A 24710-nucleotide genomic window follows, 5' to 3' on the forward strand; every position below is an offset into this window, starting at 1 on the left:
TGTACAATATATTGTTACATTAATTTATCATAAAGCATATTATTACTATCTTTCTAAACATCAACTATTTTAAAACATAGTTGATTCTTTTTTCAATTAAACCCAACAGCAACAGGCTGGTAAACAAATTCATTTTAAACTATTCTTCAAACGTAGTCCATTTTCAAGTTTTATGGTAAGTTTTTTAAATTTATTATAAGAGTTCGAGAAATTGTTATTACGGGTGAATTAGTTTTATTCCTTATGTTTTCCCTTTATAACATGCTTCTTGTTGTTTTGTATCATAATTTTTTTTAGATTATGTTGAAAAATATCATTCTTTGCAGTTCGCCACAAGTGGATATATATATATATAGGTGACCAACTCAAAGTTGTTTTTCGGTCTTTTGGGATATTTCATAATAAATCATATATTATTGAGGAAGAGAGATAGAGAAGAGGAGAAAGATTTCATTCACTATCGTCTTGACTCAAATCAGAGTACAGAATGGTATTTATACCTACGCAACATAAGCAATGAATACATGCCACATAAGCAGGGGAAATAAACCAAAAGGAGAACAGGAGAGACCACGTCAGCTAGGCTCTCTAATAGCCCCCCTCAAACTCAAAGTGGGCTTCTCAGCGACTTTGAGTTTGGAACGCAAGGAAGCAAAGATAGAGCTGGTGATAGGCTTAGTGAGAATGTCAGCTATTTGATCAATCACTGGAACATGCTTGACCTGAATAAGCCCCTGAGTAACCTTGTCACGCACAAAGTACAGATCCATTTCAACATGCTTCGTGCGGGCATGAAGAACCGGATTTGCAGAAAGCATCACTGCATTGACATTGTCGCACCAGATGTCAGGTACACGAGATTGAACAAGACCAAGCTCATGAACCAGAGATTGAAGCCATGTGACCTCAGATACAACACCAGCAAGGCTACGAAACTCAGCTTCAGCTGACGACTGTGAAAGAGTGTGTTGTTTCTTCGAGCTCCACACAACCAAATTAGCGCCTAAGAACACACAATGGCCTGACGTAGACCGGCGATCATCAGGATCTGCTCCCCAGTCAGCATCACTGAACCCAGTGACATTAAAATGCTCAGACCGTGCAAGTTGCAAGCCAAAGGTCAGTGTGCCAGATAGATACCGCAAAATCCTCTTAACCGCCACCCAGTGAGATTGAAGAGGATTGTGCATGAATTGACACACGCGATTAACTGAGTAAGCAATCTCAGGACGTGTAATCGTAACATATTGTAACCCATCAACAATGCTACGATACAGCTGAGCATCCAAAACAGAATCACTGCCGAAAGATGACAGTTTCAACCCAGATGTCATCGGAGTAGCACAGGGCCTGGCATGTTGCATCTTTGCTGTGACCAGAAGATCCTTGATATATTTTTCCTGACATAGAAGAAGACCAGTGGGAGTGGTAACAACCTCAATGTCAAGGAAAAAATTCAATAGACCCAGATCTTTGAGCGAAAAAGCGGCACTGAGCTCTGGAATCACCATCTCAACCTCAGATGTGGAGTGACCAGTCACCAAAATGTCATCCACATAAACGACAACCAGTACCTGAGACTGGGGAGTTCCACGGATGAACAGAGAAGGATCCGTGCGAGATGCCTTGAACTGCAAGCGAAGTAAAACAGACTGCAGCTTGCCAAACCAGGCCCTAGGCGCCTGTTTAAGACCATAGATCGACTTCAGGAGTTTGCAGACACGCTTGGGATAGTTAGGGTCCTCAAACCCCTGTGGCTGAACCATATAAACCTCTTCATCAAGCGTAGCATTAAAAAATGCATTGTTAACATCAGTTTGGCGCACAGGCCAACCTCTAGTCAAGGCTACTGAGAGAATCACTCTGATTGTAGTGGCCTTTGCAACACGACTAAAGGTTTCGTTAAAGTCAAAACCGGGCACTTGTGTATATCCTTTCGCAACCAGCCGGGCTTTATACTTGTTGAGAGAGCCATCAGGATTTTCTTTCACAGTAAACACCCACTTGCTCCCAATGGCCTTTCGATCCGATGGCAAATCCGTGAGAAACCACGTATCATTCCTCATTAACGCCAGGTATTCAGCATCCATAGCCGCTAGCCATTGACTCTGAGCCATTGCTTCACGAACAGAACTCGAAATGACTGCAAGCGAATAAACCTTAGGCTTGCTGATACCACACTTGGACCTTGTCATCATATGATGAACATTGCCCCCCTGGCCATCAGAGGAACTGGTCGGTGCCGGACTAGACTCAGTGCCACACTCATGAGGATCCGAATCAGGACCAGACCCTGCAGAATCACAGTTCACAGGCAGAGAGATAGGGGATGACAAAGAAACATGTGGACTAGAGTGAGAACATGAGTTAGGTGCTGGACTAGAGACAGTGGGATCTGGACATGACTCAGTAGGCAATGACACAAGAGGAATGGAGAGACTAGGATACATTGAAAGAGATGAACTGGAGTTAGAAGTATGAGTGGGAAACAATTTTGTATAAGGAAAGAGGTGTTCATTGAAGATAACATCTCTAGACACATAGATCCTGCCTTTCCCATCAAGACACTTATATCCTTTGTGATTTAAACTAAACCCCAAGAATACACATTCCGTGGACCTAAAGGCAAGTTTGTGTTTATTGTACGGCCTAGTATTGGGATAACACGCACAACCAAAGACCCTAAGGAGATCATAATTTGGCTTTTGATGAAACAAGACCTCAAGGGGTGTGCTGTTTGACAAAACAGGAGTAGGCAACCGATTATGAAGATATACAGCAGTCCGGAAAGACTCATCCCAATACCTAAATGGCAGACCAGATTGTGCTAGCAAAGTTAGGCCATTTTCAACAATATGACGGTGTTTTCTCTCGACAACACCATTTTGCTCATGAGTGTGGGGACATGGACTCCTGTGAAGAATTCCAAAAGACTCAAGATATGCAGAGAATGGTCTAAACTCCCCACCCCAATCAGACTGAACACACTTGATTTTGTAAGGAGTTTGGAGTTCTACCTGAGCTTTAAAATGTTTAAATGTGGTAAAAGCGTCAGATTTTTCTTTGATGAGATAGATCCATGTGAATCTAGAGAAGGCATCAATGAATGATATGTAATACCTATAGCCATTCCTAGATAATGTTGGTGAAGGACCCCACAAATCAGTGTACATAAGTTGCAAGGGTTCTGTGTACTTTGTCTCAGAGGATAAGAAAGGAAATTTATGAATTTTTCCAGAGCAACAAGCAGGACAAATCTCAACAGCCTCTTTATTAATCGAACAAGAAATGTTACAACGACTCAACACCTGTTGAACTACTTTACCAGATGGGTGACCCAACCGACAGTGCCACAGTTTGTACAAGGAAGATTCTGGCAAACAAGCAGAAATTAAAGCTGAATATGAACTAGGAGACAAATTTGATATTTCAAAAATAAACGTTGTACAAGATTGAGAAGACACATTAGACTCACTAGGCAAATTTGACACATGAGGCTGTGAGGACGACAACGAAGGGTGCTTAGACTTGGACAGCTCTCCTAGCTTAATCTGGTCTTTGTCAAACACATAGAGGCCATCCCTAAGCTTGCCCTCCAAAAGAACCTCCTTGGAAATCTGATTTTTGACAAAACAAGAACTGGAATGAAACTCAAAAAATACACCATTGTCAACACAAAACTTAGACACACTAAGGAGATTCTTTGTAATTTCAGGAACATGGAGAAGAGACTTTAGGTCTAATTTCTGAGAATGAAAAGGGGATTGAAAAGAGGAATGTCCAACATGTTTAATTATCAAGCCCTTACCATCACCAATGTGAACCTGTTCGGGACCAAAGTACTCCATTTTGTTCTCCGAATTCTGAGAGTCAGCAGTAACATGATTCGTAGCTCCCGAGTCTGGAAACCACTCACCATCAGGGCTGTACCACTGACTTTCATGTGGACCAGCAGTGTACCAATTCGTGTCATGTGAATCCTCAGCTGAGAGAGTAAGAGCAGCAACATGGCCTTGAATGGAGCCACTGGATTGACCATGTCCAGATGAAGTTGCTAGCTGAGCTGGTCCTTTGAAGGAGTCATCAAACCTGTAGAAGCACTGCAAGGCTGTATGACCAAGTTTTCCACAGACTTGACACTGCGGTCTAGAATTGTTGGTGAAGCCTCTGCCAAAACCTCTACCACGTGCTCTACCACCTCCTCGAGTCTGAAATCCTCGACCAGTCGATCCAAACTGACTGAAGTTCTGAGGAGTATAGGTGTGAGACGAACTGTAACCACGAGACTGTGAGTGAGGTAGGTAGTTAGAGTAATTAGCACCATAGGAACCTCCATAATAGCTTCCACCACGACGGCGATCAAACGATGGAGGAACATCAGAGTAATTAACACTCATGGAGGGAGATCTGCTGTGATGAACATCGAGTTCATCATTTTTCCGTTCAATTCTTGCCTCCTGAGAAAAGAGAAGTGCCTCAATCTCCTCAACCGATTGAACATCATTTCGTGCAATTGTAGTCAGAACAAAGGTCTCATAATCATCAGATAATCCATCACAAATCACTGAGACATGTTCCTGGACTGAGAATGGCTGGCCGACTAGAACCAAGAGATCAACCAGTTTGCGAATCTTGAGGAGATACTCATTCATAGTGGAATCATTCTTCTTTGTTCGACTTAGTTGAAGCCGAAATTGAGATACCTTCGCTTTAATCTGAGCCGAAAAATAGGTCTCAAGAGTTTTCCAAACCTGCGACGCAGAATCACAGCTGACAACTCTAACGAGAACATTGTCAGTCATCGAAGCCAGAAGCCATGATACGAGAAGCTGATCTTGCCTCATCCATCGCTTGAACTCCGGATTGACTTTCTCCAGTTCTTCACGCCAATCTGAAGAAATTTTTCTGGAATAGCCGAAGTGCCGAGAAGAAATTCCTCCAAATCATGACCTCGAACAGTTGAAAGAACTTGTTTCCTCCAAACAAGAAAGTTGTTCAGATCCAATTTTGTGGAAATGTTGTTGTTGAAGACGATTGGAGCCGATTTTTGAGAAGAAATTACCGAATCTGACTCCACCTCTGTAGTATAAACGCTTGCCATTGCTCAATGAAAGAGTGATCGGAAAAAAAATCGACCAGATCGGAAACCTAAAATCCGCTACCGGAAAATGGCTCTGATACCATATTGAGGAAGAGAGATAGAGAAGAAGAGAAAGATTTCATTCACTATCGTCTTGACTCAAATCAGAGTACAGAATGGTATTTATACCTACGCAACATAAGCAATGAATACATGCCACATAAGCAGAGGAAATAAACCAAAAGGAGAACAGGAGAGACCACGTCAGCTAGGCTCTCTAATATATACACTTATAGATATTTTGAGGGGGGAATTAAAATTATAGTAAAAAAATTATTTTGATTAAGAAAATAATACTCAATGTTTATACTATCTTCCTAGGATATTTTTTGGGTGGTTATTTTGGTGTTTAGCTTTCGTCTTTATCGAATACATACTTTTGTGCATGAAAATATGATTGACCCAAACAAAATAACATTTGATACTAACTCAATAAATCTTTAAATCACATTGTTAATATTATCAGATATTTTTTTGTTTAATTTGCGGATTCCCTATAATGCCTTATACATATATGGAATTGTTAATATCTTCTTCATAACCATTGTTGTCTATCAACTTTCTCATCGAAGATAAAACCAATCATTCTCGGCAACGTAAAATAAAAAGTCCTCATATATACTCGTGAAAAAGAAAATAAGAAGCATATTGGACCTATGGCCGACTCGAGCCAACGAAGACGAACAAGTCACAAGAAATGTGATATGATCATGACCGAGGCCCAATCCATCGAAAAAGAGGTTGGAGTGGACTGAGCCCCAACACGCAGAAGCCCAAGAAACCCGCTTGGATGAAGGATATTGTGTGTTAAAGGAATTGACGTCAACGCATGAGTCCAAGTGCTTCTAGATGATGGTACATGTCTTTACTTTATTGAGCATTAGGAAAATTCTGTCAGAGGAAGGGTACGATTGAATTGTATTTTTCAGGGATCATTGTATGTGGATGGAATAAGAAATATCAGATACCTTTTTGCCATTTTTTGTTTTTCTTTCTCAAATTTTGGAGTAAACCTCACTCAAAGAGGTATTCTCTGATATCGTTCTGAAGTAGGATGTATCATTGGTGCTTTCATCTCGTCTCACACCATGGAACTCTCTGATTTGCTCGCCGCTCTACAACCTCAGCTTGACGCCATGTACACCAAGATCGATGCTCAGTCCGACGCCTTCCACAACTCATGAAGCAGCAAGGTTTCGCTTTGGAATCCAAGCTCGCCAACCTCCGAGATGAACTCTACTACAACCAACCTTGCTCCACCGAATCCAGCTCGCTACCTCGCTGGCCCTGTTGCTCCACCGCATATCACATATCTATTATCTTCGACTCGCGGACTCAAACTCAATATTCCAATTTTCGAAGGGGATGACCCAACGGACTGCTTATTTCAAATTGAGGCATTTTTTTATTTTCACGGTGCACTAGAGGAAGCTCGCATGTAGATTGTGTCCTTTCATCTCGAAGGTTGAACAGCAGCGTAGTTCCAGTTCTCCCAGTGGAACAAGCTACTTTCGACCTGGCCATCAAATCTCATCATCGTGAAACACCGCTTTGGCGCGTCGGTATTCAAAGATCACGAAGGCCAGCTCTCCAAACCCACATAGACGGGGTCGAATGTCGATTTTCAGGCCCAATTTAAGGAACTCCTCAAAAAGGTCACGTGCATCTCGGAGCCTCTCCTCGTCAATTTCTTCATCGCTGGCCTAAAGCCTTCTCTCCGACGGGAATTGCTCTTTCACCGCCCAACTTCTCTAATGGAGGCGTTCTCGTTGGCACATGCTTACACATCACGATTCGAGGATACCAATCGCCCACCCAAACTTGGCCTAGTCAGCAGTCTTCAACCCTGCCAAGCTCGAAACCCATGCCCAATTTCGTATTCACCTAGCGTAGACTAGACCCAGAACATACACACAAACCCTATCCCCAAACACTCAGCCCGTTTATATCTACTACCCCAATTTCAAATTGCAATAAGAACTTTGGTTCGGGCTACCGATGTTGTAGCAAGTGTCTGCTACTACTGACGAAGGACGATGAATATGTGTCCAAGGACTTGGCACCACCCACCAATGGCGAATTGGCGGTCGAGGAGATCACCGACGACATCTCCAGACTCCATACATTATCCACCCATCTCAGGAACCGTACACTACGCGTTACGAGATTCGTCAGCTCCAAATCATTTGTCGTCCTCATTGACAATGGTAGCACACACACAATTTCATAAAGTTCGGCGTGGTGCAGCTAGGCTTGACATTGACGGAGGTCCCACATTTCAAGGTCACCACATGCAGCGGTGGAATTTTAATCTTCAAACACAAATGTACATCGGCACCCATTGTCATTCAGGGTACTCTATTTCCCATTGACTAGTTTTTCATCGCTGTCGAGGGATCCGACATGATTCTCGGCTACACGTGGCTCGCCGGCCTTGGACGGATGATACACGACTACCCTAAACACACGATGAAGTTTCAATGGTACAGCTCAACGGTGATGATTCGCTGAGAGAAAGGCCAACGATCCTATTTGATATCACTCCACCATCTGCAAGCCCTGGTTTTGCAAGATTCGATCGCCACGATGTTTGAGCTCATTGCCAATCCTATCGACCAACCAATGATGGATTCCTCCCCAACGGTGGTGTTTCCCGAGGTCCCCTCCTATTGCTGCAATCTTGTGGCGATACGAAAGCGTATTTCAAGCACCTCTTGGTCTTCCACCGATTCGCAACATCAACCACTAAAATCACTTGATCAAAGTCAACGTCAGGCCGTACTTATACCTCTACTTTCAGAAGGGTGAGATGAAGCGATTGATCAAGGAAATGCTTGATCAAGGCATTATCGTCCCGAGCATGATCCCGTTTTCCTGGCCGGTACTACTGATCCGAAAAAAATGGCTCATGACAATTTTGTGTGGACTACAGAGCCTTCAATAAAGCCATCGTGAAAGATAAATCCCCAATCTAAACAATGAATTACTTGATGAACTCGGTGGCGCGACCATCTTCAGCAAATTCGATCTACGCGTCGGGTACCATCAGATTCGGGTTCGTCATCGAGACACCCACAAAATAGCATTCTGTACGCACGACGGACACTACGAATTCCTTGCGATGCCATGCGGCCTCACCAACGCACCATTGACATTACATGCAGCATGAACCGGTTTTTCGCCAAGATCCTTCGAAGGTTCGTCATTGTATTTTTTTTATGAAATTCTTATCTACATTGCTTCATTGACCGATCATGTCACCCACCTAGAGACGGTGTACGGTTGGTTAGGGGCTAAAAAAATTCACGTGAAGTTATCCAAGAACCTATTTTGTCAAGCTATCGTGGAGTATCTCAGCCACATTGTCATGACTGAAGGTGTGCACACTGACCCATCCAAGATTGACGCGATGTCCAAGTGGCCACAACCCAAGATGGTGAAGCAACTCAAAGGATTCCTCCGCCTCACGAGGTATTACCACCTAGTCAACGCAAGTTACACGACCATTGCGGCCCCACTCATGGATGCAAGATGGCCATCCTCTCTCATTCTTCATAAAAAAAATTGATCTGAAGATGCAGGTAGTCTCGGCATACCTCAAGGAGCTCCACGCCATAACCGAGGCGGTTCTCAAATGGCGGAAATAGCTCCTCGGCCATCCATTTGTGGTTCGCACTGACCACTGGAGAATAAAAGAACTACTCCAACAGGTCATCCGAACCCCCGCCCAACAAGCATATGTCCGGAAGGTTCTTGGGTTTGAATTTTGCATCGAATACAAATCGAGTAGCTCGAATCGCATCGCCGATGCCTTGTCTCGATCTCCCGCAGAGTGGACGCTTCCCGATCCATCCGCGGACAATGGTCTATTGGAACTGACCTTGAGTCCGACGTTCGATATCATGTCTCAACTCCACTACGAGAACAAATATCAAGCCGTAACTGATCAACCTACATCGCCAACGCAATCGGGGCACACGCTCACCATCATTCACATTTCATAATGGGCTAATGATGTTTTGAGGACAATACTTGAGCCCAACATCACCATTTTGTGATGTCCTTGTTCGAGAATTCCATGACACACCAAGTGGAGGCCATATGCTGGGATTAAAAGAGCAATGGCCAGACTTGCAGAGAGTTTTTTTTTGCCTCACATGCGTCAATCGGTGACGGATTACAACGCTGGATGTATAGTTTGTCAGCAGATTAAGTATTCAACGTAAGTGTCGGCAGGTCTTTTCCAACCTTTACCAATTTTTGAGGCCATATGGGAGAATATGATTATGGACTTCATTACCGGACTTCCGGTGTCCAATGGTTACTCCGTGATTATGGTTGTGGTGGATCAACTCTCCAAATACGAGCATTTTGCACCTCTACCGTTGGGGATTCACTTCAGCTCGTGTTGTCGTCGCTTTTGCAGACTATGTGGTGCGTCTCCATTGTTTTTCGCGTCAAATTGTCTTCGATCGTGACCCGGTCTTCAGCAGCGCGTTTTGGGAGAAGTTGTTTTCTCTCAGCGTCGCGACACTATTGATGAGCACAATATTCCATCCACAGACGGACGACCAATTTGAAGTGATCAACCGAGGACTTGAGCAATACCTGCGTGCCTTCGCACAAGACAAGCCTGCCACGTGGGTAAAGCTACTCGGCTGGGCAGAATATCATTACAACACTAGTTCTATTGGGGTCTGAAGATGACGTCATTTCAAGCCTTGTATGGGCGTAGACCACCTAGGATTCCGTCGTACACAAGAGCTCTAATTAATCCAAGTAATTGACAACAATATAACAGAGCGGGATACCGTCCTCCGCGCCCTTAAGGAGGAATTACTCGCAGCATATGACGACCAAGAAAAATTTTCATTGCCGATAGTTAAAGCTCAAGATAGGAGATCTAGTTTTGGTTAGGCTGCAACCATATCGACAAATCTCTATCTCCCGTGGCTGCCAACACAAGCACTCCAAGCGATATTACGGGCCATTACCGATCGTGGCACCAGTGGGACCAATGGTGTATTGCCTGGAAGTTCCAGAGCGAAGTTGGATTCATCTGGTGTTCCACGAGTCGATCCTTAAACCATATAAGGGCTCTACTATGACGTTGGAACGCGCTCTGCCATTGCTCAATCATAACAACCAACCGGTGGATGTCCCGGAAGCAATCTACTCTACCCCGACTGTCCTCGATCAAGGTGTCCCACAACAAGAAGTGCTGGTCCAGTGGCAAGGCTATCCATTCGAGAAAACATTGTGGGAACCATTCTCCGAATTCTATGCCGCTTATCTATACTTCAACCTTGAGGACAAGGTAATTTTTTATGGGGGCGGGAAAGATACGATCATGACCGATGTTAGGAATATTGCCTACAAAATATAATAAAATAAACATGAATGATTACTGAATAAGATGAAAAGTTTACTTTATCAGCATTTATGATTAGTGGGTTGTTTTCTAAAGAGAATCAATAACAACTATCATCCATAGCCTCCGCATTAAACTGAATTACATGTTGGGCATCTAAGTTCGGGCGGTGAGTTAAAACGTGGTCGATGATTGATACATGCCTGGGTTTGTGTGATTACCCGACTTTCCGGACCGTGTTACTTATCTTACTTTTAAACTTTCTATAGAAAAATTGAGATGCTATATTTTTTTTAAACACATTGAATAAATGCGAATCAAAATTTTAAAGATCTTAAAAGAAACAAAAGCATTTAAGAAAAATATGAAGATTTCATATTAAAAATTTCATTAGAAGTACTTAATCAAAATTGAAAATACGAATTTAAAACCAAACATAGCGGCAAAAATACTAAAACATAATTCATATTCTAAATCTCTAGCAAATTAGAAAACTCTTTGAAACTCCATAACTTTGAAATAATTGAAAATAAAAACTTTAAAATTTATTTCTTAAAGACTTGTAGTAGAATACTTATTCTGTAAATGAAAATCATAACCCAACCCTCTCGCTATCGACGCCGCTAGTCCGCCCTGCTCAGTTCCTTGCAAGTTGTTTACCTACAATACATATGTATATTTTTTTCGAAGAAATGAGCTTACACTCAACGAGAATAATATAAAGCTCACAAAATAATAAGAGTATTGCAATGCATGAACCGGTTATTAATATTTTAAAACTAATTGATGACTTGATCTTTCTTTTTTTATTCTATCAACTTTTAGTTTGGGGTGCCCCTAGGGTGGTCGTACCTATTTCAGTGCGCACTTTAGAGACGAAGATATGTGGTTGCAAAGTCTCACACTTCACTCTATCTAATAAACATATTGGGGCCTCGGCCCGAGAAATTTCCCCATTTCAGCCTCGTCCCGGGAAACTTCTCCTTAAAACCTCTAGAGGCGGTACGGCTCCCTTGCTTATCTTTATTTTTTCACTTTGAGAATTACGTTACATACATATATGAAATGTACATAAAAACTTTCATACATATGCTTATATAACAAAAACATGAAGAATAAAACATGCATTCTCAAATCTACTTTATATTAACATCACATAGCTTACGAAACATAAATCACATACTACTAGAATCAATCACGCAATCAAATAACGAAACACATACTCAAATATATAAAGCTATAACCAAATCATATCATGAATGAAACAATCATAATATATAATTTTGAGCTAATTAGTGTTTGTAGTGAGATTATTCTCACCTTTGCTTCGGAGAATACGATCGTTGATCATGGATGGGTCGGGAATACTATATGACTCGGGACCTAACCGGACAAAGAAAGAAATTGATTCAATACCCACTGAAAATTATTCTCAGAACTGAAGAGGGTCGCTGAAAAATTTCAGAAATGGGCCTAGCGTAAAAATTACAATAATACCTCTAACCATCTGGTAAAAGACATAAAATAAATTGCTGCGGAAAAATCTACAAAAATTCCAGTAAATAGGAAAATTGATTTTGAACACAAAGTTCTGAATCGACAACATCAAAATCCATTTAAAATTTTAAGAAACAAAGTAAATTAACAAATCATAAAAATTTAGGGTTTACTAAACAATCAGATTTGCACCCAAATTTTGAAACGACTGTTTAAAAATAATTATTCATTCTAAAATCTTAAAAATAATTTATTCGAACATAAGACATACTAAACAAAACTTTACAAAAATAATCGAGTTAAAACAATTAACGAACAATTCATACTAAGCGTTTTAAAACGGTTTTAAAAATTGACGAGAAACTGTTTTATAGATCTGTGTACTATTTTTAGAATAATCGGAAAATATTATGTATTTCATAAAATAATTATCCAATTAAGGATTTAGATAGAAGACATTTAAACCTAGCATTTTAAAAAAATGCAAAATAACGATTAATAAAACCACGGTAAGCGTTTTAAGAAATGATTTTTATTGAATCCGAATCAGATAAAAAAAATACATACCTATTTTTTTAAGGATTAAGTTGTCTAACTAGAGCTACGTATTTCCAAAGAATAAGAGGAACGTGAGAAGGAGAGCAGAGAGGAAGCGTGAAAAGAAAAAGATTGGATGTTTATAAATAGGGCTTGATTAAATCCTAAAAACCCAAACTTAATCCTACTCCAACGCCTAATATATTAATTATTATTATTATTATTATTATTATTATTATTATTATTATTATTATATAAACACATACACACACGTCCAATTACCGCTTGCTATATATATTATGCATTACTAACGAATAAAAAAACAAGTATATAAAAATATATCATATTGCCCATAATATATTATACACGCATATACTACTTTAAAGTCAAAATATTATATTTATTGTACACATATAATATATCACACATTTATATTCTCAAAATAGTACATATTATGTATGTTATATACACTTATAACATATATCAAATATATTATACAGTTATATCATATATGTATATATATATATATATATATATATATATATATATATTATCATGAAATGTTTGATATGAAATCTTCATATTTTTCTTAAATTTTTTGTTTATTTTTAAGATTTTTAAAATTTTGGTTCGCTTTTATTCGATGTTTTTAAAAAAAAAATTCCTCCAAGTTTTCGAAAAGTCGGGTAGTCATAAGCTGTATCTAAAATCATATATGTGGGCCAAATGAAGGTTGATCACTTTGTGGGACAATTCTGCACTTTTGGTAAGTGTACGGCCTGGACAGACTGTGGTTGTTGATGTGTCGTTTAAGGACCATTACGACACACTAACCAGGGTTGCTATGATGGTCACAGTGAGCCTTAATCTAAAGCCTGAAGTGATCATGGACTTCTAGGTCCTATTACCGAAATCTTTGACTCATTCGTTAAAGGCTACTATTATGTTGGGATACTTATGTCTTGGGAGTTCGAAATATGATATGAGCATAATATGATTCACATATACGGAATCCAGCCTTCCTGAAAGAATGTCAATGTTCATTCACCTAATGGTTGATTCCGGAACCGATTGATTCTGCACACTTTCATAGTAATTACGTACGAAAGAATCTTTCGCTGGGGAATAAGCAGTGCTTAGGGCTCATATGTATCAAGAATGGTATAATTGAATAATTGACATCTCTCGATACGGGTTGAACTTGGAGGATTTTGATCACGTACTGACTATATCAGTGGACGCTCTTACGATGAGTAAAATATAATTCTAGTAGTCTTGGATTATTTTGTGGATTATCCCCAAGATTGATGAATCGATTGAAAAATAGAAATGACTGTTTCGTCTTTTTAATCGGATTTGTGTGAGCTTTTGTTACTAGGTCCATAGTCCCCGATTCGGCTCTGATAAAGATAGATAAGAACTCTCTAGTAACAATGAAGATTATTTATTATTACAATCTCACAGTTATGAATTGTTTAACAGCATTCATTCGGAAATTTGTCTATTTGCTGAATTAAATATTTATTGTGGAATTAATTATTTATTGTTGGATCAAGTAAATAATTAATTAAATTTTAAGTTGGGCCTTATGGACATTATAAAACTAAAAAATTCATTAGCCTATGACCATGAGGGAGGCGCCTAATATGGATATTAATTGTCCAATATTCTCTCTTGAATTAGTTGCTACATTTATGGAAAAGAAATCAGGTAACTATTTAAATAAGAGAGAATAATAATGGGTTGAGATTTTCTCTCTCCATTAAATAAGGAAATAAGATATTGTCATTTATTTTCTCTCATAATTAATTTCCTAATATCTAGGAGAATGATAATGGTAAGATATTCTCACCATTAAATAAGAAAATAAGATATTGTCGTCATTATTCTCAAATATCTAGATACCTTAAATAAATGAGAGAAATAAGGAAATAGAATATCCTAGATTTTGATCTGATGGATGAGAGAAAAAGTAGGATTTGTAGTCAAGATCTAATGGTTCATGTTAAACTATAAAATACGAAACGATAAAGGAGAATAATAGACACAACAGTAGAAGCAAAATTCGATCATCACATCCTAGAGTTGGACAAATTTCTTATCTCTCCCTCTCCCTCGGAATTTGTGATTCCATTCCCAAAAGCACGACATGACCTGAATCTCTAAATAAGAGTCGTTGTGAGATAACGAGTGAGCCCACACTTTCTTCTTGTTCCATCCGGAGATTACGTTTCGGAAGATTACGTTATCATCTCTGGAGATCCAAACGGTGAGTCTTCGTCGTTCCCGAAGTGAAGATCGGAGCTAAAGCTAGAAGATCGAGTTATTGGAGTTCAGAACGGGATCTTGAAGAACTTTATTGAAGTTTCAGTAGCAGATTACCAAATATGTAAGTATTCTGAATACTCATCTTTTAATCGATTGCTTGAATTCCTCTCTAGTTTATTTTATTCAAATATGCAAATCTAGATCTAATTTATATAATCATATAAATAATTAGTCTGATAGCGTAGTTATTTATTTTCCGCAACGATTATAGGGATGTCTAATTCCCAATAAGTGGTATCAGAGCGATTGTTCGTGTCTGATACCATCCTATTTTTCCAACAAGTGATATCACAGCGATTGTTCGTTTCTGATACCAACCTGTTTTTTTCCAACAACCGAGGCCCAATCCAACTAAAAAGAGGCTGAAATGGACCCAAGCCCAACACGCAGAAAATCAAGAAACCTGCTTGGATGAAGGATTTCGTGTGCTAAAGGAACTGACATCAGCGTATAAGTGCAAGATCTTCTAGATGATAGTACGCGTATTTACTTTATTCGGTATTATGCAAATTATGCTAGAGGGAGGGTACGATTGAATGGTATTTATAAGGGATTACTGTACGTGGATGGAATAAGAAATATCATATACCTTTTTGCATTTTTTTTTCGTTTTGCTTTTTCTGATTTGGGAAGAAATCTCACTCTAAGATGTATTCTCACATATTGTTCTGAAGCAAGACCTATCAATCTGACTTGACTGTGGTTGCTTGATCCGGTCTCGAATCGAATAACTCAAGTTCATTAATCGTTGTCTAAAAACGAGCCACAACAATCATATAACATAAAATTGTTTTTCTAATAACAATAAATTTAATTATTCAACTATGTAACACCTACATATCATTATTGTTGAGTTTTCTTATTATCGAGATGAGATGTCTCAGTTTGAAATAACTTAATTAGGAGAGACGCCAAATGTAAACAATTTATAGTTTCCTTCTCCCACATTGCTCAAAAATATGGTATTAACTGGACATAGCGCGTGTGTATTTAAACTAAGGTAATAATTAACATTAAATAAGGTATTGTATAGATCTTTTTTTTTCTCAACAAATGTACATTAGGTCGAGTCCAGGGTTCCTTATTGAGAAATTTCATTAATTTGACCTAAGAAAAATCAATATATATATATATATATATATATATATATATATATATATATATATCAAGATTAGACCTCAGTTTTGAAAATATCAAGAAATGGACTTTTGGACCATTTTCGGACAAAAATACCCTTCAGACCATATAAACCTATTTCTCTCTTAAACCTATTTCGTTTTAACTCTCCAATCTTTTCTCTATCTCTCAAATCCTCTCTACTTAAGAGAATTTCAATCATGGGTAAATTACTTACTTAGTCATTTTAAATAAGTTTTTATTGAATATGATAGAAGGTAGGGTTATATACCTTCATATCTGAAGTACATAGGAAAAAATCTGGGTTTTAACATTTTTGTACGATGATATACGATAGGATAGGATGAAATTTAACTTATTTGTAAGATGAAATTTAAACAAATTCTTGATGGTGTACGATTTCATACGATGGTGTACGACATGATACGATGCAATACGATATGATATGATGCTTTTGGTGTACGATTTCATATGATATTGTATGATGTCATACGATGGTGTACAATGTGGTACGATACAGATGCTAATTCTCACACGATACACTTTGATCCAAATATAGTTTTGAATCATCGTATTTTTTTTAGGTCTCGTTCTACTTTATTAAAAGATATAAGATATTTATACTCATAAATTTTAGGATTAATTCCGTTTTTACCCCCTGGACTCGTACCTCGATTTCATTTTACCCCCTGGACTCGGGATTGTTGCATTGAGAATCTCTTAACTAATGACGTTATTACACGTTGCCACTTCTGTCTAATTTTGGACGTTAAATGTCACGTTTTTTGTCACGTGAGATTTAAAATATGTGCAATTATCAATATACCCTCGTTTTATTATTTTATAACAATAAATTTAAAAAAAAATATATTTCTTTCTCCTCTTCTTCTCTTTCTCCTTCTCCGAGGCATGTCCCCTCCATTTCTTCTTCTTTTTCTTCTCTCCTGAACCAACCCTCCCACTATAGCATTGATGACCTTTTGCTCGCCTCTCCAGAGCTTCCCATCTGAAAACATAAAGAAAGCCTCAAATCTTAACACCAATAGCAAAATCTAGATTGCAAACTAAGATTTAGTGACCAAAAACCAGCATTAACCATTACTCAGAAGAATCAAACTAGCAAAATTAAAAAAAAAGTAATATAGAATAAAAAACTTAGCAAATCCGTGGCCTCTTCAAGCCTGTAAGCGAGCGCTTGGAGAGAGGTTCTTTTCGACCATCTCAATCCCAACCCTAGCTTGACCGCCTCGTCCGCGAGACTCCGAGCCCCGTCGAAATCCGAGCCCGAGCACATAGACTCGACGAGGATCGCGTAAGTTTCATCGTCCGGCTCGGAAATCTCTCGAAATAGAGCCAGAGCTTCCGATCTCCCGCCGGATTCACAGAGAGCTCCGATGAGTGCGTTGCAAGTCTTCCCCGTCGGAGAGCAACCATACATTTCCATCCTCGAGAAGGTCCCGAGAGCCTTTTCAACCCGTCCCGAGACACAGAGCCCAGCCACGAGGCTCTCGTAAGCCTCGCTGCTCTGAAGCCGACGCCGAAGCATTTGATCGAACACCTGGCGTGCGGTTTGAAGATAAAAGATCGGAGCTTTGATGCGAAGAAGGAAAAAAAACACTCGGATACGATTAGCAGAAGGTTTAGGGTTGAGTCTCATAAACGAAGACAAATGCTACCAGTTTTCCGTCGAGAACGAAAACATAAAAGTATAAAAACAAGTGGGACTAAATACAATACGTGATATCAGACTTTCTTCCTCTATAATATCTCATAACATTTTCTATGCCTATTGTTATCTTCAAAATAAAGATTAGAGCTTTGACTAGATCAAAGCGCTACATGAAAAATCCGTAGACATAATAACAGGACTTCGATTTGTTAAGACACTCAGAAGGACAATATTGAAATTCTGCAGACAATTTGAAAGAGCCTGCTCAGGTACAGCTTCGCATCAGAGACTTTTCCGATCCTGGCTTTGAAGGTATTCAAATCCGGCGAAACTATGCCCTTGAAGACGAGCTTCATCTCCGTCGACATCGAAAACCTAGACAGCAGAGACAACAGAGAGTTGTGGGAACTCACGGCGAGCCTGAGATTGAGCTCGGAGTGCCTCCTCAGGACTCCGACGGCCGACCGGGTGTCTCCGGCGGAGTCGGAAACGGCGATCATGGAGATAAAGACTCTCTCGGCGGCGACGAAGAGTCCGGCGGGGACGAGGGCGTCGAGGAGAGAGGCGTGCGACTTTTTTCTTCGATCCCTCTACTTCTTCGTCCTCATTTTTTTTTCTTTTTTCTATGTTGTGACGCAAATGATATAATAATAATTTGATAAACAATTTAAATATTAAAAGTATTTAGAATAACCAAAAATACTATTATACCCTTTAAAATCATGCCACGTCATCAAAAAGTTAAATTTAACGTCCAAATACTGACGGAAGTGGCAAGTTGTAACACGTGTCTAAGTTCTAAGATTAGTTCTGCAACAATTCCGAGTCTAGGGGTAAAATGAAATCGAGGTACGAGTCCAGGGGGTAAAAACGGAATTAATTCTAAATTTTATATGCATTATATATTAAAGGACTTGAGCTACTTTTATATATAAAAAAAAATTAAAAAAAAATACATAATTGATCTTTCTTTCGTGAAAAACTGAAACATATTATATTATTAAACGTTCTGAGTCCCAAGTCAATCACGTATTAAAAATCTAAAAGCTAAAAAGAAACGTGAGAGACTTAAATGATGTCAAAAAGTTCGTTTTTCCTTGATTGATGCATTCTCGAATTATATTGATCTTCATCTTACCCTTACTTTCTTCAATAGCCGTACTTCTGAATTTGTTTATTTTGGAAAAAAAAAAAAAAAAATTCATACTTCATTACCTCATCGAATTTCGTTTATTAGATTCATAAGAGCCGGGAAATTGTTAGCAGTAATGAACGCTTTATTAGTTAAACAATAAGATGAAAGAACAAAAAAAAAAAAAAAAAAAAAAAAAACAAAACAAAACAAAACAAACTCTTGGTGAAGTCGGTCATGTTTAAGGTTAGGTTCGACTTGACCTCTAAAGGATTTTAGAGGTCAAACAATTGTTTTGGACCCCCATTAAATAAAGGGTTTATTAAGAAAATAACCAATTTAAATATTTGATATTACAAAATAGCCAACAATTGGTAAATCTCAGGTAAATAGTCATTTTCATATATTTACAGACGTAAATCTTAGATAAATAACCACCTTCATATATTAGGTCACGTCATTATTTACGGCTATTTATCTAAAATTTATCAAACGTTGACTATTTAGCAATGTCAAACATTTAAATTGGCTATTTTCCTAATTTTTTATTAAATAAAAGGTCCATTAAGTAAATAACTACATTTACAGTTTGACATTGCTAAATCTTAGATAAATAGCTATTTTCATATATTTACATACGTAAATCTTAGGTAAATAACCACTTGACATTGTCATCTTTATGGTTATTTACTTAAGATCTACGAAACATTGATTATATAACAATTCCAAACGTTTTAGTTGGCTATTTACCTAACTTTTTTGTTAAATAAAGTTTAAATCATATAGAAAAAGCCTAAATTTAATATACTTGAAGCCTAAAAAATATATATCTATATATATTTCTCAGGCTCAAATATTTTAAATAGTCTAAATAAATGTTAAAAAAATATTCCTATAAAATAAATTAGTTTTACGCCTCAAAAAATTTAGAGTTGGGCCTTCTTAAAGTACCTGTTTTTTCTTCTTTAGCCTCGTCTCCAAATAGCCCGGATAGATATAAACAACAAAAATTTAACGATATAAACCACATAAACATAAGCATTTATGTTTTAGCCAATGTTTTGTAAATTTTTCGTAAATAACTAAAAAAAATTGTAAATATTTCGTAAATAGCTATAATTATTAGAAATTTACTCTGTAGTTTTTGTTATTTTGATAGCGTAACATGACTATTTATAAAAAATTAACGGAATGTTGATTATTTTTAAATTTCTAACGTTTGATATGACTAACTAGCAATGGACCGTATAAACAATTATAAAAATTAAAAATTAAGACCATACCACGTTAATATGGACTTAGACCAACCTGTTTGTTTATGACTATAATATTCAATTTGGTTCAATTTAGACTGTATTTCGTGAGCTCTTGTTTGTTTGGTTTTTTTTTTTTTTTTTTTTTTTTTTTTTGTGTTTTTTGTGTTTTTCTTTAAACAACTACGCCATGCACATATCTTTGAATATGACGGCACTCGCCGTATCCTTTTCCATGTCATTCTTAACTTTGGGCGTTTCACAAAAAACAGAACTTTCGTTCCAAAAACATAATTTTCTAGCCATAAGATAGGATCAGAATTTAGGGGTCTCTTAATAGGAAAATTTCTGTCTAAAACTGGAAATTCCCACATTAAAAAATAAAAAAATGAATTTTTAATAAATTTTTCAAAGGATTCTTTTGCTATGTTTGTTTAGAAAATAGACATGAAAAGATTGATAATGAATAAGAAGTTATTCAAAACGGTATCATTAAAACTTATATGATCAAAACCAAATAGAAAATATTGGTAGAGGAAAGAGTCCTCTGAAACTTATTTATAAATATTCAAAATTAAAAAAAAATTGAATAATAAATATCACGTTGGCAAAAAGATTATAGCAATTATTGTTAGTATTATTCCAAAAGTATGACTATTTGGTAGTATTTTTGGTTTTATCCAATATGAGCCATTTATTTCAAAAATACGACAACAAATTTCATAAAAAAAAAAACATCTGATGATAAAATGTCATACTTTTTGGGACAAATCACTCCTGTTGTATAATGGGAGAAACACTACCAACCAACTGATCGAACTTTTAGAACAATATTGTATCGGCCAAGAATTGTGTATGCCGACAAGAACAAACTGAATACAATGAATATTTAGGCTGGATTATTCGTAATGCAGAGATAGATTTAGTTACAAGAAGAAGAAAATAAGCAAAATATTTTATGTGAGTGCTAATAAAAAGGTGAAATCAATAGCATGATGTGGTGGGGGAACTGCAACGGGACCAACAAGACGCACTGGGTTGCTTGGGAGGTCCTCGTGCGGAACAAGCTGAAGGGTGGCATGGGCTTCAGGGACTTGGAAAAGTTCAACCAAGCTCTGATTGCTAAGAACGTGTGGAGATTCCTCAGATGGCCTGACAGTTTAGTGGGCAAGGTCTTCAGCGAGAGTTACTATCCACACGGGGACATCTTAAGTGGTCACTACGGGTCGAACAACTCCTTTATGTGGCGCAACCTGGTTTGGGGTAGGGAGATTATTCTGGCTGGCACGAGATGGAACATTGGGGATGGTGAGACGGTCATGGTTATGGGAGATAAGTGGATTCCTAGACCGAGATCTTTCTCGTGGGTTGACCCCCCTCTGATCCCTCCGAATATGAGAGTTGTAGAGCTGATGAGGCTGGACGGGGATTGGGACGTTTCGCTCATTCGGGCTATGTTTGTTGAGGAGGACGCCAAAGCTATTCTGAGTATCCCGTGCGGCGGTGAAGGGGTCCCTGATCGGCGCCGTTGGCACTACACAGAGGATGGAGAGTACACGGTCAAGAGTGGGTACCGAGTGGCTATGGAGCCCATCTTTGAACCCAGTTCGTCCGACCAGGCACTGATAGAGGAATGGTGGAGAAAATTCTGGAAACTACGAGTTCCTCCTAAGGTGAAACTCTTTATCTGGAGAGTCTGCAAGGGTCGGCTCCCGACTCGCTCCGCTTTGGTTAAGAGGAAGGTTATCACTGATGATCGCTGCCCTATTTGTGCCGGAATGGCTGAGACGATTCACCATGCGCTCTGGGGCTGCAAATGGAGTAGGAAGGTCTGGACGGAGGCGGGTTTTAGTGGGTTTCTCCCGGCACACGGGGAGGGCGAGGCTTTCGACAACATTCTTAGAGCGGCGGACTCTATCCAGGTGAGTAATTTTGAATTCTATATCACTATCATCTGGGAATTGTGGAACCACATGAACAATGTCGTCTCGGGGAAGAAAGCTTGGAATCAGTCAGAGCTAGTTCAGTGGGCCGGGAGCTTCCTTGAAGAGTTCAGAGACGCGAACAAGACTTCTGTTCGGGGAGAGGAGAAGAGTTCGACCAAGCCTAGGTGGATCCCTCCGATGCAAGGAACAATCTCGGTGACTGTGGATGCTGCGCTAGATCGGGACCAGGGAGGGTTCGGTGTGGGGTGCATTGCTCGTGACCACACCGGAAGGGTGTTAGCCTCGCAAACGTTTTCCCAAGCTAGGGGCTTCCCCTTCCAGCTTGCGGAGGCGGTTGCGGTCCTCCAAGGCGTAGTTTTGGCTAGTAGCATCGGCGGGTCGAGACTGGAGCTTCATTCGGATTGCTCGGAGGTGGTCAAGGCGGTGGCCGGGGGGCAGATTCCCGCGACTGAGCTCGGGACAATTTTGCATCACATCAAGAGAGAGGTAAGTAATTTGATTGATTTTAAAATTATGCATATTCCTCGTCTCTGTAATGTCGCGGCGCATAATTTAGCCCGTTTTGCTGTTACTCAAAGTTCTAATTCGAGATGGTTGGGGCTTGTCCCTCCGTGCTCGGAAGAGGCTATTAGAGCCGATGACAGAGAGATTCAATCCCACATGTCGGGATAGGGTTTTCGTGTTTGGTTTCTTGAGTTGGTTGCGTGGTTGTGTGTTTGTTTCTTATCTCTTGTAACCACGGTTTTCCTCCGTCATACGTGAGGGCTTTTATGAAATCTCCGTGGCACCATCCACGTTTCTCAAAAAAAAAATAGCATGATGAGTAGATTGATGAATTTTCTTGTGCCGTGTGAGAGACTGTGGGAAGCCATTTCATTGTCCCTTATACCTTTTATACTACTTACACCCCGAATTATTGATCAAACCCACAATAAAACGATTATTTAGAGATAACATTCGTCCACATATGTGTATAGAGCTGCATCGACATCTGCTTCGTCTTGTAGCAAAACCGACAATTATTTAAAGTTTATGTGACCATGTAAACACTCGAGTGATTAGTTATTTATTTATAGATTTTTTTTTACAAAGTAACAATTCAAACTAAGTGTTTAGCAAAATAGCCGACGTTTCATAAGTTATTGCATTCTAACCACTTATAATGTAAAAATACTAATATATCCTTTAATTAATCTAAGTGTCCAAAATTTTAATCCATTACACTTTTTGTATATACCAAATAAATTCAAAAATTTCAATCGTGCCTTCAAAAATTTTAACCCCCATCTAAACTGGTAGTTTTGGTATCTGCCAAATAGGTTCAAAAAATTTAATCGTGCCTTCAAAATATTTAATCCCTCATTTAAACAGACAACACAATGTTTGAAGTTTAGTCATCTACAACGAGAATCAATGAAGTGTCAAAAAAATTAATCCTGCTTTCAAAAAATATAACCCGCTCTTCGATAAACCAGAAAAAGAAAAAGAAGAAGAAGAAAAAGATGTTGGTGATGACGTTCGACGAAACCACCTTCCAATCGTCGGAAACGACCATGCGCTTGAGGCAGATCTCCTCGAGCCAGGGGTAGGCCACGCCTATGGCGAAAATCGAAAACGAAATCGCCGATTCGGATTAAGCCACGACCATGGTGACGATGGTTACGGTATCGACGGCGACTGAGTCAGATTCATCCTGAGAGAAGCAGAAGATGAGAGTGTCGCCGAGATCGAAGTCGGATGATTTCGTTCTTCCGTCAATGCTGCTAGAGCCGAATGATTCATTGCCGATCATCGAAGCCCTAACCACAACCCTAAACTCGCCTATCGTTCTCGTCGTCGTCTTCGTCTTCCTTTGACACCGTCTCATTTTCCATGGAATCGAATCAGTTGTGACTGACCGTAAACAACGGAGAAGCCATATCCAAACTCGGTCTCGCCGAGGATGAAGAGTTCGCCGAAAACGAGGCTGATTCCGAATGACAAGGAAGGAAAGGGGTTGGTGATGATGGACGAGGCTTGTATGGCGAAGCTGAGATAATAGGAGAACCAGGGTGGTGACGTGGTGGAGATGAGTCAAACAAGAGTAACGAGCGTGAGGTATTTTTGGGGTTTTAAATTTTGGTTATTTTGCTATTTTTGGTTATAGCAAAAACTTTGAAAAGTTTAGCTATTTTGTCAAACTCAAACTTTAATATGGCTAGATAATCGCATCGCCCTTTATTTATTTATTTAACAACTTTTCAAAATGTATGGGTAACTTTTGAGGGTTTTCCAATCTATTTGGTCTTAGAGTTCTATGCTAAGATTTTATCTTTTAACAATTATATACCGAATAGATCCTGTTCGGTCCTATTCGAATTTTATTGGTGTAACATATATATTTTTGTAAAAGAAACATGTTTTTATTAAGTATCGAGACATCATGTAAAACAAAAATTGATTAAACATTTTATAACAAGGCCTAACATGATGAGTGATGCGGTTAATCTTATTAACACATTTTTAGTCAATGTGTTTGTTATTCATATAAGTTGGGTAAGTCCGAGCATGATCATCGAATAATGAACTGGTAGGTCAAAGAGGAACGATCGAAAGCAACGAGAAACAAGAGGAACGATCCGTTCATAAGGTAAGAATGAACTATACCGAGTAGAACATTGAAGAGAAGAGAAACTGGTAGGTCAAAGACTAGTCAAAAGA

General features: G+C 38.8%; 1 protein-coding gene across 1 annotated transcript; it reads right to left on the bottom strand.

The window, feature by feature from the left end:
- Positions 1–575: 575 nt before the first annotated feature.
- Positions 576–5101, bottom strand: LOC149397914 (uncharacterized). The gene is made up of 6 exons (XM_089614386.1): positions 4951–5101; positions 3825–4891; positions 3476–3617; positions 3309–3373; positions 2819–3017; positions 576–2293 (listed from the first exon to the last, which is right to left on the bottom strand). Exons 1-6 carry the CDS (start codon positions 5099–5101, stop codon positions 576–578), a joined length of 3342 nt encoding a protein of 1113 aa, XP_089470512.1.
- Positions 5102–24710: the final 19609 nt, after the last annotated feature.

Source organism: Urtica dioica, chromosome 5 (assembly GCF_054948205.1).
Source record: "Urtica dioica subsp. dioica isolate 48M chromosome 5, U.dioica_male_clone48M_v1_H2, whole genome shotgun sequence".
In the NCBI taxonomy this organism is placed as follows: domain Eukaryota; kingdom Viridiplantae; phylum Streptophyta; class Magnoliopsida; order Rosales; family Urticaceae; genus Urtica; species Urtica dioica.